Below are 17,435 nucleotides of genomic sequence, written 5' to 3'. Positions count from 1 at the left end.
ATCCACAAATTTTAACTTGTTCATGGTTTAAGAGGAAAAAAACGGGCAAGAAGTTGCATTTGGATACATCGTCTGGAGATCACGAATGTCTGCAAAAGCTCACAGACATATGAAATTTGTGTCTTTCTTACATTTTAGACCCAAGACAGGTTTAGCATTTAGGTAGATATTCATAGAAAGAAAGATGAAAGAAACCAGTCTTCCTCCAGAAATGCATCATACATGCTTTTACACAAAACAGCCAGACCCTGACGCTGATGTCTGTCTGCAGTCTCAGCCAAATTTAAGCCTTTCTTCGCCTCAAATAGTCAAGGATTCATTCAAACATCTAAATGCAAGCACAGGTTTTCATACACAACATGCCAGAAAAGGAAGAAAAAGCGGCCTTCAGCTTGTTTTTTCACACCTAAGCTGAGTCATCAGACATAAACGCTAAATTTAAATCTGCATTAAAGAAAAAACCCTGACTGTGTCTTCATTTTTGCTGCAGGTATACGAGGTCTTCAGTGTGATCCGCGACCTCGGAGCCATCGCCCAGGTTCATGCCGAGAACGGGGACATCGTAGCCGAGGTACGACTCTTCCATCAGATGAGCAGATGTGATTTTCTGCCACACTTTGCACTCAAAAACGGCATTAAGCGGAATATAAAGCACTGAGCTCTGAGTGTCTCAAGGTGTGACTCATCATCTCCTCCACCGTCACGATAAAATGTTCGGCTCCTAATGAAGAACAGATGAGGAGGAACGTTCTCAGAGGGCTCGGCCACGCTTACTTCATGAGAAACATGCACGCACCTGCACACGAGTTAACACTTTCCCACGGTGTTTGTGTGTTTTTAGGAGCAGCGTAGGATCCTGGAGCAGGGAATCACCGGACCCGAAGGACATGTGCTGAGCCGTCCTGAGGAGGTGAGGCAGAAACTCAGCACTGGGGATGCAAATCTGAATATTTGGTGAAATGTTGCTTTGATTTTGGGGCAAAATTGCCTCATTTTCAAGCTGTTTATGCAGAAGTTGCTGCTCTATAGCGAGATTATGTGACCTTTTCCAGCCTTCACAGCTGTCAAGGTCAAATTGCTCAACATTTAAATCTGGATGCTTGCAAATAACATCCTCTTAACGCTCACCTCCTGCATGACTTTTGCAAATATTCCTGCCCTTGACTCATTATAGATGAGAACACATCCTTCCGACATAAATCACTGCTGTTACACAAGATGCAAATTACAGAATGAGGACAGCTGCTCTAAGAATGATGGCAAAATAGCTTTAAAAAGTTCTTTTTCTTCTTGAATTGTTCCTTCTTCTCCTTGTAATTATTATCTAATTCCTAAGGGAAGGTGAAATAGCGATTTATCGCAGCCCGAGGGGGAAGACAGAAAGAACGCAGCCGTGGCAAAAGCTCTTCCTGCTCATGTTAATCTAAATCTTGATTGTAATCTGTGGTGTTATTTTTAATGATTTCTTTGAAAAGTTATGAACACCCTCGGGCAAAAGAGACAGAAAAAGGGACAAAATATGCCAAAAAGGCGATGCGATCCAAAAGGAATTATAAAACAGTTGGAGAATCCACAGTGTTCTTTCTTCTTGGAACATTTTGCCATTTCAACAAGTCTCCTTCTAAGTGTTTTACCTTATTTTTTTGTTGCTATGATGGAGAAAAGACTCAAAGTAAACAAATAAAAGCAGCAACACACTTAAAGGAATAGTTTAATGCTTTATAAAATACACTCTTTATTGCCAAGAGTGAATGAGAACATTGCCACAGCTGATTTCTGTCAGTTAAATATGAAGCTACACATTAGCAGGTAGTCTTAGCTGATCTAAAAGAGTAGAAACAGAGGAAAACTGCTAACTTAGCTCGATTAAAATATAATAAAAATCATCCTGCCTGCACTTTTTGATACATTTGAGTGTGTTTGGTTAAACTAGACAGAAAAACTAAGTGTAAAAATGGTACAGTGTAGTGGGTTTTTCTGCTATATTTAGCATACAGATGTGAGGGCTGTCAATCTTCTCATCTAATTCTAAAAAACAAAAGTACATGTTGACCAAAATGTCAAACTATTCAGTTTAGGATTAACTTTACTTTATTTCACTTCGCTTAAACCTCTTTTTTTTTGATCCTGCCACATTTTTTGCTCTCTGTGGATTTATTTTTCATTGCAATTTAAGTCCTGCACATCTATGAAGACAGTAAGACCATAATTGCACCACAAGGCATAGAAATTTACCTGTTTACATTTTTACAAGCTCTGGAAAAGTAAACAATTCTTCACATCAATTCTAGAAATTTATTTCACCATGCTGAATGTATCTTCTAACAAATTTCTCACAGCTTGCCTGTCTGTATTCCACTTTTGAGCTATGACACTTATTTTATTGATGTTTTGTTTTCCTCTTCATCTCTCTAATTTGTTTCCATGCCTCACTCTCACCAGCTTTATGGAAACACTGCCTGCAGTTAACCTGAATACTCTTTGACTTATTGTCATGTGACCATTGGTTACAGCTAAGTCAGTCATGGATTCTTTTTTGTGGTTTGGCTTTTTACAGAATCTGATGCAAACAGTTTATTTTTGTTGAATTTCTAAATAAGATGTGTAGAATAAAGTGATTCCAATGAAATCTCACAATTTTAAGCTTAGATTTGGTTCTTTTTCCAAACGTAACCATGTGTTACACAGGATTTGTTCAAGGACTGTCAGAACATTGACAATTCTTCCTGTCTTTAAAATTTTCTCTGACAAATGGTGTTTTCCTGCTGATTTTTTAAAGGGATAACATGACTTTTGAACCTGCCAGTTTGTTTTGGGGTTCAGAAGGTTCAATCTTATTTTATGCAATTAGTGACTCTTTGTCTTTATCTTAATCTCTTCTATAATTTTCAACAAAGTCTGAGAGGCCATTAGCCTATAAGCTAACGTGCTAAGAACACTGGAGATAATGCTGTTAAACAGAAGAATGATGGGAATGGAAATAAATCAGGTCTTCTCAGTGAGGAGGGAAGAAGAAAAATGCTCAGACTGCTGTTTCTTCTCCACTTTTATCAGCTCCGTGTCTTAAAGAACCCTTGTTTGTTCTCCAGGTGGAGGCGGAGGCCGTAAACCGCTCAGTGACTGTAGCCAATCAGACCAACTGTCCTCTGTACGTCACCAAGGTGATGAGCAAGAGCGCCGCTGATGTCATCGCTCAGGCCAGGAAGAAAGGTGAGGAGCTGAGACACAACATCTCTCTTTTACTGTTGTTGAGGCAGTTGCAGCAGACCTACGATGTGCATTTAGTAGCAAAAACATCTAACCTGATGTTTCAATGGTGTCTCGCTTTCAGGTACTGTGGTCTACGGAGAACCGATCACTGCCAGTCTGGGAACAGACGGTTCACACTATTGGAGCAAGAACTGGGCCAAAGCCGCCGCCTACGTCACCTCCCCTCCCCTGAGCCCCGACCCGACCACACCAGACTATCTCAACTCCCTGCTGTCCTGGTGAGACGACGATCCAGACGTTCAGACAGCAGAATACTTCATGTTCTGTCTTCTTTTTTTAACTCTTTAACTTCCTCCACAGTGGCGACCTGCAGGTGACAGGAAGTGCACACTGTCCCTTCAACACTGCACAGCGTGCCGTTGGCAAAGACGACTTCAGTTTGATCCCGGAAGGCGTCAACGGCACTGAGGAGAGGATGTCCATCATCTGGGACAAGTGTGTGGTAGGTTTATTTATTCTCCATCTACTTCTGACAATAGACACATTCAAATAGTCTTATTTATGCAGTATTTTACTATCCCCCAACCCAAAACTGATTGATTGATGGGTACCTGTTACCATCCCGTTATGGAATTTACACCTATTTGTCATCCGAAATGGAAAACTTCATTACAGGACTGTAGCTGTAAGTCTTCATCTGAAAGGTGGCATCTTCTCTTCATTATTTTTCATGTGGTGGAAACTAGATTGAATGGCCCACAAGCAACTAGGTGGCTTTAACTTGTCCTGCAGCTTTGAGAAAACCCATACAAATTGTATATCTATCCATATCTGTTGGCTTAAACTTCTAAAAATGGAACAAGATTGTAACAAGGCTAAGGAAGGGAAGTTCATGTATGTGGGCTTTTCAAAGTAAAAGTGTCTAAGCGCACTACACTATCAAAATAAAAAGTCTAAAACGTTACAAAAGGTTTAGCAGGGACTTTCTTCAGACATTTTTCAGATTTTATTTGTTGTTCTAAGATAGATATAGCTAATATACAAAACGTAATAAATAAAGTAAATGTCATTTGTTGCAAAAATGCACAAATACAGCAACGAAGAGAACGCATAGCACAGTATAAATGCACAAAACACAGTACTAGTGCTGAGCGATAAATTGCATGTATTTTGCGATATGAACATGTGCAATAAACATTGCAAACATTGCAAACGTGCATTCACACTCAGCATGGCAACGTTTGGCCAGTCAGACGAAACTCCAGCTAGCAGTCAAGGAAAATATCAAAAGACGCTTTTGTTCAATAAATATTTGAAAGAGAGCAGCAGTGGAAATTCAACTTTAATCTCTTATGATTGTAATGTACATTTTGAGTAAATGTTTAGTTGTAGTAGTTTAGTTTAACTGGTTGGGTATTTATGCACAGTTTGTTCATCAAAAACATTTATTGCATATCTTTATTAAGTGGACATCGGCTACTCAGTGTTTGGGTTGATCAAGTTAGCAGTGTGCCTATCAAAGTAGAAAGACACATGAATTTTGTAGCTAATACACTTCAGAATTTGTCATATTATCACCACAGTATTGAACAGTACTATTACACATTGCAAGTTTGCCTCATATTGTCCAGGCTTATACAAAAACAAGGAAAGTGGAAAAAGTGCATCACACAGGCAAAATCATTTAACAGTAAAGCAGATACTTGTGAATGACATACAAGAATGGCTGATTAAACATGCAAGAAAATGAACGATTGCAATAGGACTGAGTGAAAAGAGGACAGCGAATCCTGTACTTTGCTCACTCTCAGCTCTACGTTAATTTCAGGTGACGGGTAAAATGGACGAAAACCAGTTTGTGGCAGTGACCAGCACCAACGCCGCCAAGATCTTCAACTTGTACCCCAGAAAGGGTCGCATCGCTGTGGGGTCGGACGCCGATCTGGTGCTTTGGGACCCAGACCTGACCAAGATTATCTCGGCCAAGAGCCACAACTCGGTATGATCTTCTCAAACATACACAACTAATGTGCAAACACCTTGATACGGTTAAAGCTTCTTGCTATGTAGCGGCACTACGGCCACTTGGTCACAAACAACAAAACACAGAAAAGTATGGTGTGAAATAGGATGTAAATACAGTATTTTACTAATTATAACTAATTTCTCTTTGTTCAGTTTTATTTTAAGCTGATTGATACAAGCATTATCAAGGCACCACACAATAACTGGTACATGTGGTCAGTAGGGTATGGCTGTATTTTTGGCTGTTCTCCATTGAAAAACTCTATTAAGACTAGTACTACTACTACTAGTAGTAAACTGGTAGATTTAGTTTAAATATCATCCTTTCCTGAGTTAATGCTAATGCATTAAAGTTCACTTATTGTTACTCCATGGGCTTATTCTTATAGATTCTTCTGACATGATTTTTGGCACCTAACTCATCCCACAGCTTTAAGGAAACCCACACAAATTATAAATCAAGACATACAGTTTCATCAGGAATGGTGTGCTTTGTCTTTTGTTAGCGATTCATTGTACGATTTTTCGAATTTGGTTAAAAACTGTGTTAAAAATCCCCATCAAAATGAATGTTGACCGCGGGACAACTGCAGAAACCCAGCCATCGTTGGAACCCTGTCACTCCAGTATATTTTACACTAGAAACTTCATTCGAAGTTTAAACGGGTCACAACGCTTTGAATAATGTCCTTCTAAATCCGTGTTTTGATATCTTAGATGGTTTCTTTGCATTTACAGTTTAAGTTTTCAGAATTTTTGCAAAATTCTGAAGTTAGAGTGGACAATGTCACGTGTGACGCCACCCACTCTAAATTTTGCCCAGAATTTTAAAAAAAGAAAAGAAATGCAACTATCCTCATCCCCTTCTCACAATTTCTACTCTACAGGAAGAATTTATACATGAGAATGTAGGTATCTTTGTCCTTTTTCACCCAGTGTGAGTCTCATTGCTGTTGGACTTGCAGTTGTTTCATAAATCACCCCAGAGCTGAGAGTGCGCTGACCTAACCTCTCATTGACCTCCATTATATCTGATCTCTACAGTTTAGTGTGAAATCAGATAGGGAAGGTATCTCTAACCTGCCGCTAAATGTGTATAATACACAATACAGGCATAAAAATGCATAAGCTTGTTTAAAACAACACTGCGCTGCACACAGTGAAAGGATTTTTTCGACACGATTTATAGTTTTTAAGTTGTGACCGTTTGTTTGAGGGGCTAATTCTTTATCTGAACATCTGCACTGCTCTCTGAAAAAGTCGGGAATCGCCATAGCAACTGGACTAATAAACATGAACTCCAAACATGACTACCTCCATCAGCATCGTATAATGGTTTGGTGTGCTTTATCGGCAAAAGCTGCAGTCAAACTCTAAATTTCTTCAGAAGTGTTCTAGTTTTATCTCTGTTTCTTCCACGGTTTTGTCATGCTGCCTTAAATTATCATACAGTCCTTTGGGTCCTTGGTGAAAAATGAGCAGCAGACATCTTGTTAACGGCTTAACGGATAGTTTGGCATTTTGGGAAATATACTCAGAAGAGCCAAGCATTCTTCTCCAAACAGTAAAATGCGCTCGGTGCCGCTCATTTTATAACCTTACGCTTCCCTATGAAGAACTATCTCATGGCGTCCAGTCTAATCTATTAAAGCAAATTTCACAGCTTGTTACAGATGTCATTTTTGTATGTCCTATTTAGAATTGGTGGAGTAACCTCATAACCTCTCAAGAACAGAAAATGTCCTTGTTTGGTGCCTTTTTAAACAAAGCATTACGAATAATTCAGTGTATTGGGCATGACGACAGACAGAGAAACTGGTCCGTTGGTCCACTTTTCTGTTGGACTGGATGGTTTTGTGGCCGTCTGACTGCTGAACAGGGTGGAGGCCTCACACGCTGTCAAGGGAGTGATGTCATCCTCAGAATCTGCCAGAGAACTGGAACACATTGGTTCTGATTGTTAGCAGGCCGATCGCAGTGTGTCTGCATGTGTTTGTCAGAGAGGCCGTCGCCGTTCTTGGAATCCGTTCGCTCGATCCCAGTCATGTTCTTCGGTTTCCTTTTTTTATTCCGCTTGGTCAGAAAAATGACGGACCGACGTTCATGGGAGAAACTGCTCATTTGGAGTGTGTGTCATACAACTAGTGATCTCATTTCAGGCTCCTGCCAGATTGCCATGACCTCAGCTCAGCTCCGGTAGCTTTTAGGAGAAAGCAGTCAGAAGGCTTCCAAACTGGTCACACAGCAACCTCCAAACCCTCCCTGTCCACATACAAACAAACCAGCTACTTCTTGTTTTGGCTCCTGATGCCATCATTTGCCCCCATTTGAACGATTAGCTTTGCTTTCTTTATCAGCATTAGGCCGAAGGGAACACTTTGAAAACTGCGCGAGTTAAATCAGCTAAGCTTCTTTCAACAAGTGCACTTTAATCCACACATTCTGGCAATTTTACATAGCGACATCACATGTTTCTCCATCTCTGAAAGCATTTTTTTCTGAGATTTTTCACAAATCTGACCTAAAGGGGGGCATACAACATGTGCTACAGGAGGTTACATCATCCTAATGATAGGGGAAAATCCGCTGGAGAAGATGAATCACCGTATCTCTGCTTTGAAGGTAGTTCTGTTGTGATTTAACATGCTGGCACCGGCGTTAGGAGGTACAAGCAGACGGAATAAAACATCTTAAGAACACAGCTGTCGGCTATCAAACGACAACTTCAAATCAAAAAGCAGAAAGTAAAAATCACCGGATAGATGTATTTTTAAAGATTACACACCTCAGCACTATGCCATGGAATAATAAAATAGAAGTTTACATGTTTTCCTTTTTTAGGATAAGCAGAACTCTTTGAAAATCATGAAATATTTGATGTACTTAAGATTTATCATTACTTGTATACATTTGGTTATGACCATAGGTTTACAAAGACATTTTTTACTACAAAATGGGTTTAATTATATCACAGTGATGCAAGAAATCAGTGAAGTCTGTGTTTTTTTGTGTGAGACAGCAACAGCCATAATCATTAATAAAACCAATTAAATAAAATAAGTTTTAAACAGTCTGCACAAGTCAAATATGCCAAAGGGCTAAAGCCTTGGAAGTCCGTTGTTTGTAAAAAAAAAAAAAAAACAAAAAACAAACAAAACAACAAAAAAAAATTAGCTCAGTTGTACGTACATAGCAACATTTTAAGTCATCTAAGGTCATTTCTTATAAGGTTAAGACCTTATATGTAATATAATATAATATAATATAATATAATATAATATAATATAATATAATATAATATAATATAATATAATATAATATAATATAATATAATATAATATAATATAATATAATAGCGAGAAACCCTACAAATCCAATAATTCTCTTTGAATAGCTCTTTCTGGTGACAGTAGGAAACAAATAGTTAAATTTTAACACAAAGAAAATTCCAGCAGAACCAGGTTCAGAGAAGCCAGACGTCTGACTTGACTAGTTGGGGAGAGGGTAGAGACAATTCACTGCAATTATACAGCGCCAATTCACAATATATGTCATCTCAAAGCACTCAGTAGTGTAAGTCTATACAAGTTTTAATCAGAAAAAACAACAAATCTGAAGTATCCTTTAGATTCCCTTTGAGCAACCCCTTGACGACAATGGAAAGGAACCAATAAACCTCAGACCAAACCAGGCTCAGCTAGGGTAACTACCTGCCTCAGCTGGGTGGGGTAAGGGTGGAGATAGCAGGATAAGAGATGGAGAACAGACAAGCAGTACACAAGAGAACAATAAACACTTGGGAGATCAGTGAGGTCACTGACTGCAGATCAGAGACATGACACAAATGTTTAAGATAAGTAACGGTGACATATAAATACAGTCAAAGAGAGGAGAGTAGTGCATGATGGGAAGTCCGCCAGCAATCTGAGCATATAGCAGCATAACTAAGGGATGGTTCAAGTTCACCTGAGACCGCTTCGACTGTAATCTTAAAAGTAGGGAGGGCGTTTGCCTCCTGGAACCAGCCTGATCGCTGGAGGCTTAGTCTCACATTCTGCTTTTAGAAACTGTAGACACCACAAGTAAATCTGCTCTATGAACCTACAAACAACAGAGGCAATAATTCTCCATATTTTACCCATAACTCTACACCTCAATCTATATTAGCTCGAAAATACATTTTAAATTCCTCCATTTATGCAATATGTAGGAATTTATTAGATTAAACTTTATTGTCATTGCACAGAGGAGAAGTACTAAGACAATGAGTGAATGAATGCAGTTCAACATCTTAGCAGAATTCCAAACATTATATACAGTATGTTGCAGTATAAACTCCATGAACAGTGGTATGAACACTAAGTATATTGATGTATATAGCTGTGGATACAATATAAGGTAGATAATCTCAATGTACAAGGATGGATGAATAGTGGTACAAACAGTATAAACAGTAGAAAACACTGTAAACAGTATTAATGCTATGAAGTACATGCAGTATATATCCAGGATAAACAGTACAAACAATGGGTAATACATGAATCCTGATTATTATCCTCCATTTTCTGGTAAGTGTCCCATGGCAACTTAATTTAACCACTTTTTTGTATCATTATGAGTAGACTCCTTGTGTGTGGGATCATGACAAAACACAAATATCCCCTTTATTCCATTGTCTTCAATATGTTTACCTTCCAGACTGTGGAGTACAACATCTTTGAAGGCACAGAGGTTCGTGGTGGTCCTCTGGTGGTCATCAGTCAGGGGAAGATTGTCCTGGAAGAGGGAAACCTTCACGCCACCGAGGGCTCAGGACGCTATGTGGCCCGCAAACCTTTCCCTGACTACGTCTACAAGAGGATAAAGGCTCGCAGCAGGGTAACATGATCATTTCTTTAGTGTTTGTAGCTGATATTGGTATTGATTCTCTATTAGGCAGCCAGTTGTTATCGTAATACAAACATTGTTGTACACTCTGTCCAATTTCCAGGCTGTTAAAGGTCAGGTTTCAGTGCTGAAAGGCCACAAATCAGTTTGACTTACAAGTTGCTCCCCGCACTCAGTTTTAATAATGATTGATGATTGTTTTGCAGAAAACTTCAAGGACAATCCAGCTTCTTAGCCAAAAAGCGCCCACCTCCTTCTTCAGTGATGCAATATTTCCTTGTTTTTCTTTCACCGTCTTTACGTCTTTTTTCCCACAATGCAGCTGGCTGAGCTGAGGGGTGTTCCCAGGGGACTGTACGATGGTCCAGTCTGTGAGGTTTCGGTCACCCCTAAAACCATGACTCCTGCCTCCTCGGCTAAAACTTCACCTGCCAAGCAGCCCAACCAGCCGGTCCGCAACCTGCACCAGTCTGGATTCAGCCTATCTGGTCAGTCTTACAAACACCGGTCCATAACCAGGGTTTTGTTGTTTCTGCTCTTTTTATTTACTTGATGTTGTAGTTTTTCTCCAGAGTCAAACAATCTCATTAAGTCTGCCAATGCAGAAGCACTTAAGCACACTCATTACTATTCTTATAGATTCTTCCGCCACTATTTTTGGAGTGTAACTCATCCCACATCCCAGAGAAACCTTTACGAATTATATATGAAACGTGCAGCTTAATTGGGAATGGTGTGCTGTGACATTTGGTAGCGATTCATCGTGCAGTTTTTGCAAAATTCGTGAAAAACTGTGTTAAATATCCCCATTAAAATGAATGGTAAGTCGGTCAGGCAACTGCCGTAACTCAGCCATCTTTGGAACCATGTGGCTCTAACACATTTTACACTAGAAACTTCATTCAAAGCTTAAACCAGTCACATGGCTTTGGATGTTATTCATTTAAATGTGTGTTTTGATATCTTTTACGGTTTTTACGTCATCATAGTGGTATTTTAAGGAAGTCAACAGGATTCTGTGAAGCATGCTTCACTTTCACAGTAAAAGCTCAGAGACATTAAAAGGAATTGATTAGGGTTTGTGAAAAATGCTGATTTTTCAAAAATAAAATGTACTTAAATAAATTGTAGCAGAACATGTCAACAGGCAGAAGCTGCACTGCATCTTGTAAATAGAAAATATCTTAATTTTTGATTCATTACTATTGTGCAGCTTCTTAAAGAGCCATATTATTCTATTTGTGTCCTTTCTTTTAGTGTGTTACAGCTTTTTTGTGCATGTAAAATGTCTCCAAACTTACAAAGTGAAAAACCACAGCTTCTTACATGACTGAAATGCCTCATTTGTAGTCCAGATTTTGCTTTTGTTACATATTGATGTCACCACGCAGCATATTTGCATGATTCCTGCATAGCGGCTAGTTTGCTACGCTTTTAAGCAAAGAAAGAGCAGCTTCCTCAGAGCTACATCCCAATATTTATAGATGTAGGGTTATATATGTATCCAGTTTGTACATTTCCTTGCTTTTGTTATAGCAGCTGACCAGTCAGAGCAGACTGGCTTTAAAGAGACGGGGGCTAAAACATGAGGAAAGTTGGTACAGCAACGTCCAGTATGAGAAAAATAATGTGTTTTTTGGAACTATAAAGCATGTAAGCATATTCTTGTAGTGTATAAAAAATAAATTAATAAGCCTGTGATTGTGTATCATATGGGCTCTTTAATGCCTGCAGGCTAGAATTCATCATCTTTAAATTTCATACCAGACTGGCATTCATGAATTTTTTTTCGTTTGTCAAATTTTGCACCAGATTCAGTCCATTTAAGCAGATTCCTACAAACAACTGTCTTCTTTCATGACACAGTAGCATGAAAATCATGCAAAGTTCACACAGAGTTCAGCTGAATAACCACAGACACATTAACCAGATGACTATTCATCCCAGTGAAAGCTGCATACTTTTATCTTTCCTCCTTACTGCTCCCGTGTTATGCAGCCAACTTCATGCAAATATTAGGGACTATTTCACCAGCTCAGTCAGGGATTTAACAATGAAATGAGGTGCAGCATGAAAAGAATGCTGTTTAAGGAGGATTACATTGCCAGGGAAGTTAGCTGAGTGAGCTGTACTGCTTGCAAGGTAATCTGTGTAGTGAACTTTGTTGTTATTTTGCCAGTTGAACAGTGTGAACAGAGCTGGTGGGGATTTGACAGACTCACTTATTTAAAGAAATGTAGGGAAACTTCTGCAATAATAACCCTTTGAGTGTTTTCTGGCAATATACAGATGCCCTATAGTTTGAGAATTAAACTCCAAACGTTCATTAAAAAAGTTTTTAGACATGATTAAAACATTATGATCTCATTCCAAGACCACAGAGTGTTTCGATCATGTAGCACATTTAAAACAAACTGTGTTGACCAAAGTGCTGTACATGATAACAGCCAGGCAGCAGGAAAAACAAGTGCAAAATATAAAACACTAAAAATTAGGACCATTCAAGTTTAAGATTCAAGAAATATAAAATGCTCAAAAATAGGACATTAAGCCATTTAAAACATGTACATCTTGAGATTTTTCTTGAAAATTGTCAATGTAAGAAGACCTTTTTTTTGCAAGAGGAAGGCTAACTTAAAGCTTTGGAGCTGCTAGAGCAAAGTCTCGAACGGTACAGTAGTAGTGCTTTCCATAGTTAAGATAAAAATTTCCAAGATTAAAATAATTATAAAATGCTAAAAAAAAGAAAAGAGCATTAGGCCACTGAAAACATGTACATTCTGGGGGTTTTCTTAAAGGTGTGCATCTTGAGATTTTTCTTTCAATGTCAATGTAAGAACTTTTTTGCAAGAGGAAGGCTAAAATTAAAGCTCTGGATCTGCAAGAGCAAACCTTGATCGATACAGGAGTAGTACGTTCCATATTTAAGATAAAATTTGGGATCAGTAAGTCATTGAAAACATTCATATCTTGAAATCTTTCAAAATCAGAAGAACTTCCATAGCGAGAGTAAGGCTAATTTAAAATCTTGGAGCTGCTACAGCAAAGTCTCAACCAATATACGTGTCGTACTTTCCATATTTCAGATAAAATTTTCAAATTTAAGATTAGATGAATATAAAATGCTCAAAAATAGGACCACTAAGCCATTTGAAAACATTCATATCTGGAGATTTTTCTTAAAAATGTCAATGGAAGAAGAACTTTTTTTTGCAAGAATGAGACTAATTTAAGTCCAGATCTATGCAGCAGTAGTACTTTCCATGTTTTTTTTTTTGCTTCATTATCATGTTACACTTGAAATATTTGCAGCAACAGTATTCAGACTTCAAAACTAAATTGCAGATATTCTCTCTGCCACTTTCTGATATGACAAAGACCGATGACCTTACCCTTTAAACCTGTAATGTCAGGTGTTCTCAGTGTTTAAAGGCAACCTCAATGAGCCAACTTTTTTTCCGTTTGACCACAAAGGTGCTCAGATTGACGACAACGTTCCTCGCCGGAACACCCAGCGCATCGTGGCGCCTCCAGGCGGCCGGGCCAACATCACCAGCCTGGGTTAGAGCTCCGTCCTCGGCCGCTGAGGAGGAGATGGAGATCTGCGGATGGATGGACGGCCGACGGGAGCTGCAGGGATCAAGAAACCGAAGAAACCTGGGGAGCCGAACCCCGTCACAGCGCCTGACCGGGTCGTCCGTCAGCCTCCATCTTTCACGTCCTCCTTCGCTGTTTTTCACCCACTTTCCCCGAAAACCTGATCCTAGAGGACACGGTTAGAAACAACAACAACAAAAAGGTCTGCCTCATATGATGACAAAAAAAAAAGCAAAAACAAACAAAAAAAAGTAACACTCCTTATTTGAGCACTTTTGACGGCATTATTTAGTTTTTTTTTTATACTGTACTTTCTCCCTGCCATGTATCCTTTGGGTGTTTTGCTTTGCTGTTGTTTTCACTGAGGGGTCAAGTGAATCAATACAGTTAAGAAAAGAAGATCAAGTACATGCAGGATGTCTTTTGTATTCTCCATTCTTTCTTTTTGCATTTCGGGAGCTGTTAATATGGAGTATGGGTACCAAACTAGTATGATTCTCCTGTTTTGTTCATTCTGTCAAATAAGCCAAACGATTTAATATTTCCTTCAAGCTGATCTTTGATTTCTATTATGTTGCTTCTCTCTCTGGTGGATCTGCCACACACCGCTACCATCGATATTTAATCGATTATTTGCCACGAGGACGGCCTTAAGGTTTGAGAAATTGAACACAGTTGCAGCTTCGTGAAGGTACATTCATTGTGTGTCGGCTGGAGAGTCAAGAAGGAGCTTTGGCAGGTAGAAAATAGAGCTTAAGATCTCCGTTAAGTGGTAGAATAAGAGGAAGAGAGGAAAAAGAAAGTTGTAGTGTCACTTCAGCCTTTCCTTGCCTTACTGTCTCTTAACGCCGTCCTCTTAGAGAAGCGTGGGGAAGGCGCTATCCACGATGCAGCTACACATTTTCCGCTTTCTTTGCATTCCTGTGAATCACAAAAAGGTCCAGATTTTGCAACGCCGAGAGCGTCCGTCCATCACCGACCAGTGCATTTACGTACAGAATGTTTTTCTCCTCCTTCTCCTCCTAAATGTGACTGTTTTCTACTCATCACAATCCCTCTTTTCCTTTCTACTCTTTACGTGCCTGAACCCACAGAAGTTGTACTGATAGTTTGATTATGTTTTGTTGTTTTTTGTTCGAGGTAAGTGAAGGATGTAAGATATAAAAAAAAGAAAAACACCAGAAAAAAGAAAAATGTAAAATAGCCAGGATTAACCGATTCAAAGGTGCCAGATTTTGCGCTTTCGTAGGGCCTATCCTGCCGATAGAGCCCCTCTGTAAAGACGAAAAATGCTCGATATCTTGAAATGTTCTAATGTTTTAGAGTTTTTAAACTTGTTGTCAAACTGCTTTTTAGTGTCATTCTGTAACTAGGTGCCTAAGGGCTGAGCACTATTGATTTTACGCTTGAAAGTAGACATGAGCTAATGTACTTCTGACTAGTGTGCAGTGTTGATGTGCGAGGGATGGGACACGCACAGCAGGCTCAATGCTTACGGTTGTGGACGCTCTTGTTTCTTTCTTTTCTTTTCTTTTTTTGTTGCACAATCCATTAAGCCAAAACGAGCCGATTTCCTTCAAGGTCTTGGCCACCAGTTACCATCGTTCTTCCCCAGTGACTATGGACACAACCAGGAGCCAGTTATGTAAAAGTAGATGGTCATTCTAATTCTTAGAATAATAATCCATTAACACCACTTTTTCCCCAAATAAAGTTGGCTTCAAAGTTAGTCTTTTTTATGCAGCTGGCCCCTCACATGTATACATACCTACATTTCCAGACCACTTTGAAATCTAACATAAATTCTGCTCTTTTCATCGTCAAAAAGGTGATAATTCAACTTTATGTTTTACTCTTGGGTGATAGCAGTTAGTCATGTTCATGTACTAGACAGCATTACATTTAAAAGTGTTCCTAATATACTGATTGTGGATGAATTATTAAGAATGTAAATAATTATAGTGCACACCCACCACCTATTATGATAATAACAGCACTACTAATAGGCATTTTAGTATTCTAGATCAGAAAACTAGCAAAAAAAAAAATGCAAAAATCTGCCAAAATGACCACCTTATTAGTGAATCTTAGCTTGTTTTGGTAAAGAAAATGCAGCATGCCATGCAATCAACCACAAATTAGAAAGTAAGCAGAATATATAGAGTAAACAGTGCAAACTTTTTAGAGATTAGAGCAGGTAAAAATCTTAATTATTGCAATGCCTCTATGTATATTGCATAAATTGGAGTATATTACAGCTGATAAAAGCACATCAGGCTGCCGTAAATATAAAGTGGAATCATCACGTTTATGACAACAAATTCTGAAAAGGTGGGATTTATGGTGGCATTCTGTATCATTAGATGCACACACAAACTGCTTCCCAGCCTCATACTTTCAAGCTGCTTCCCCCTCTGAGGTAACCAGAAGCCTGTAGAAGGTGAAGTCTGTCAGCGTTACGAATGGTATATCTATTTAAAGAATCCCAGACGCCGTGGAGAAGGGGGGAGATGTAACAAATGCACGTCTCCGAAGCATTCGAAGATGGCACGAGATATGAATGGGGGGATCTCTTTACACAACACACAACCAGGATTTTTTTTCTGTCAGTCAGGAGTGGGGAATTTCACCGTTTGCCTGCACTGCAGTTCACTCACTGAAGTTTCCTGTTTATTTATTCCTTCATCATCTCAATCCTGTTGCTGTTTTTATATTTTTTTTTCATTCTTCCATTTATTATTGCTGCTAAACTAAACCTGCACTCAGCGTAGAAGAGGGTGAAATCTACTAACACAGTTTGGCAGCAGCAGTTTACTTCTCCTCCCTCCCTCTGTACTTCCCTCCCGCCTCGGGGCCCTTTTGGTTGTTTCTGTCCGTTGCCGTGGCGACAGACCCCTCCACTCTCCCGGGGGTTCTGCTTTTTTTGTTTGTCATGGCAACGCTTGTCAGATCCGAGGTTGCCGTTAGCAACCCGTCCCCGACCCGGTGCTATTAGTACAGCTTTTGTCTGCACACACACTCACACGGCAGGTTTTTTTAATTATTCTATTACGGCGCTGCAACATTTCTGCATGATCCAGAATCCCGCAGCTCCTGAAAACAATCTGTGGGAGTTTTAAAAAAAAAAGTGCACTGCAGACTACAGCAGAAACAAACTTACTGGGGTGTTAAACGCCAGCTGTCAGACCTGGCAACCCCTCGCCGTGTCCCATGCCTCCTCAGTTCACACACAGACACTAAAAAACACGCTTATACTCCTTTAACGCTCTGTCAGCTTGGATGCTTTTTCTATGCCATATTATGCCAATGATATATGAGTGATATGTATAACGTGCTGCAGACTGAGAGGAGCTTCCCGATGCTGTTGAAACACCCCCCCACCCCCGTCCGTCGCCCCTCTGTAAGCCTCCCCCCTCACCCTCACCTCCCGCCTCACCCCTCTTCTTCTTTGTGAAAGTGAAACCGTGTGATGGTATTTTGTCTTTGGTGGCTGTGGGGTTTTTGTTTTTTTTTTGTCTGGGATGCTGCTTGCTCACTTCGGATCCCAACGGATGGTGATGTAAAATGAAAAAAGAGAAAAGAAAAAGAAACAAACAAGGACTTCGAAGAATTAAACAAAAAAAAGAGGAAATAAAAGGAGTCAGATCTGTTTCTTTTGTGTTCGACCTTCATGTGTGATGTTAAAGGCTTCCTGCAAGTCGTGAGATAAAAGGAAA

The 17,435-nt window shown here is 39.4% G+C and overlaps 1 protein-coding gene across 2 annotated transcripts in view; it reads left to right on the top strand.

Annotated features, from left to right (window-relative positions):
- Nucleotides 1–17,368, top strand: part of dpysl2b (dihydropyrimidinase like 2b) — a 40,809-nt gene extending 23,441 nt beyond the window's left edge. For both annotated transcript variants that reach the window (XM_035946499.2, XM_023266407.3), the window contains exons 6-14: nt 491–571; nt 842–910; nt 3,090–3,210; nt 3,332–3,488; nt 3,571–3,712; nt 5,039–5,209; nt 9,934–10,113; nt 10,445–10,610; nt 13,597–17,368. In XM_035946499.2, coding sequence (XP_035802392.1) covers nt 491–571; nt 842–910; nt 3,090–3,210; nt 3,332–3,488; nt 3,571–3,712; nt 5,039–5,209; nt 9,934–10,113; nt 10,445–10,610; nt 13,597–13,688 — 1,179 coding nt within the window. In that variant the 3' untranslated portion in view covers nt 13,689–17,368. The remainder of the gene's footprint in view (nt 1–490; nt 572–841; nt 911–3,089; nt 3,211–3,331; nt 3,489–3,570; nt 3,713–5,038; nt 5,210–9,933; nt 10,114–10,444; nt 10,611–13,596) is intronic.
- The last annotated feature ends 67 nt before the right edge of the window (nt 17,369–17,435 follow it).

The sequence above is a fragment of the Amphiprion ocellaris genome, chromosome 17 (assembly GCF_022539595.1).
Source record: "Amphiprion ocellaris isolate individual 3 ecotype Okinawa chromosome 17, ASM2253959v1, whole genome shotgun sequence".
Taxonomy (NCBI): Eukaryota; Metazoa; Chordata; class Actinopteri; family Pomacentridae; genus Amphiprion; species Amphiprion ocellaris.
The sequence above is the reverse complement of the archived record's forward strand: the minus strand, read 5'-3'. Positions and strand labels throughout refer to the sequence as shown.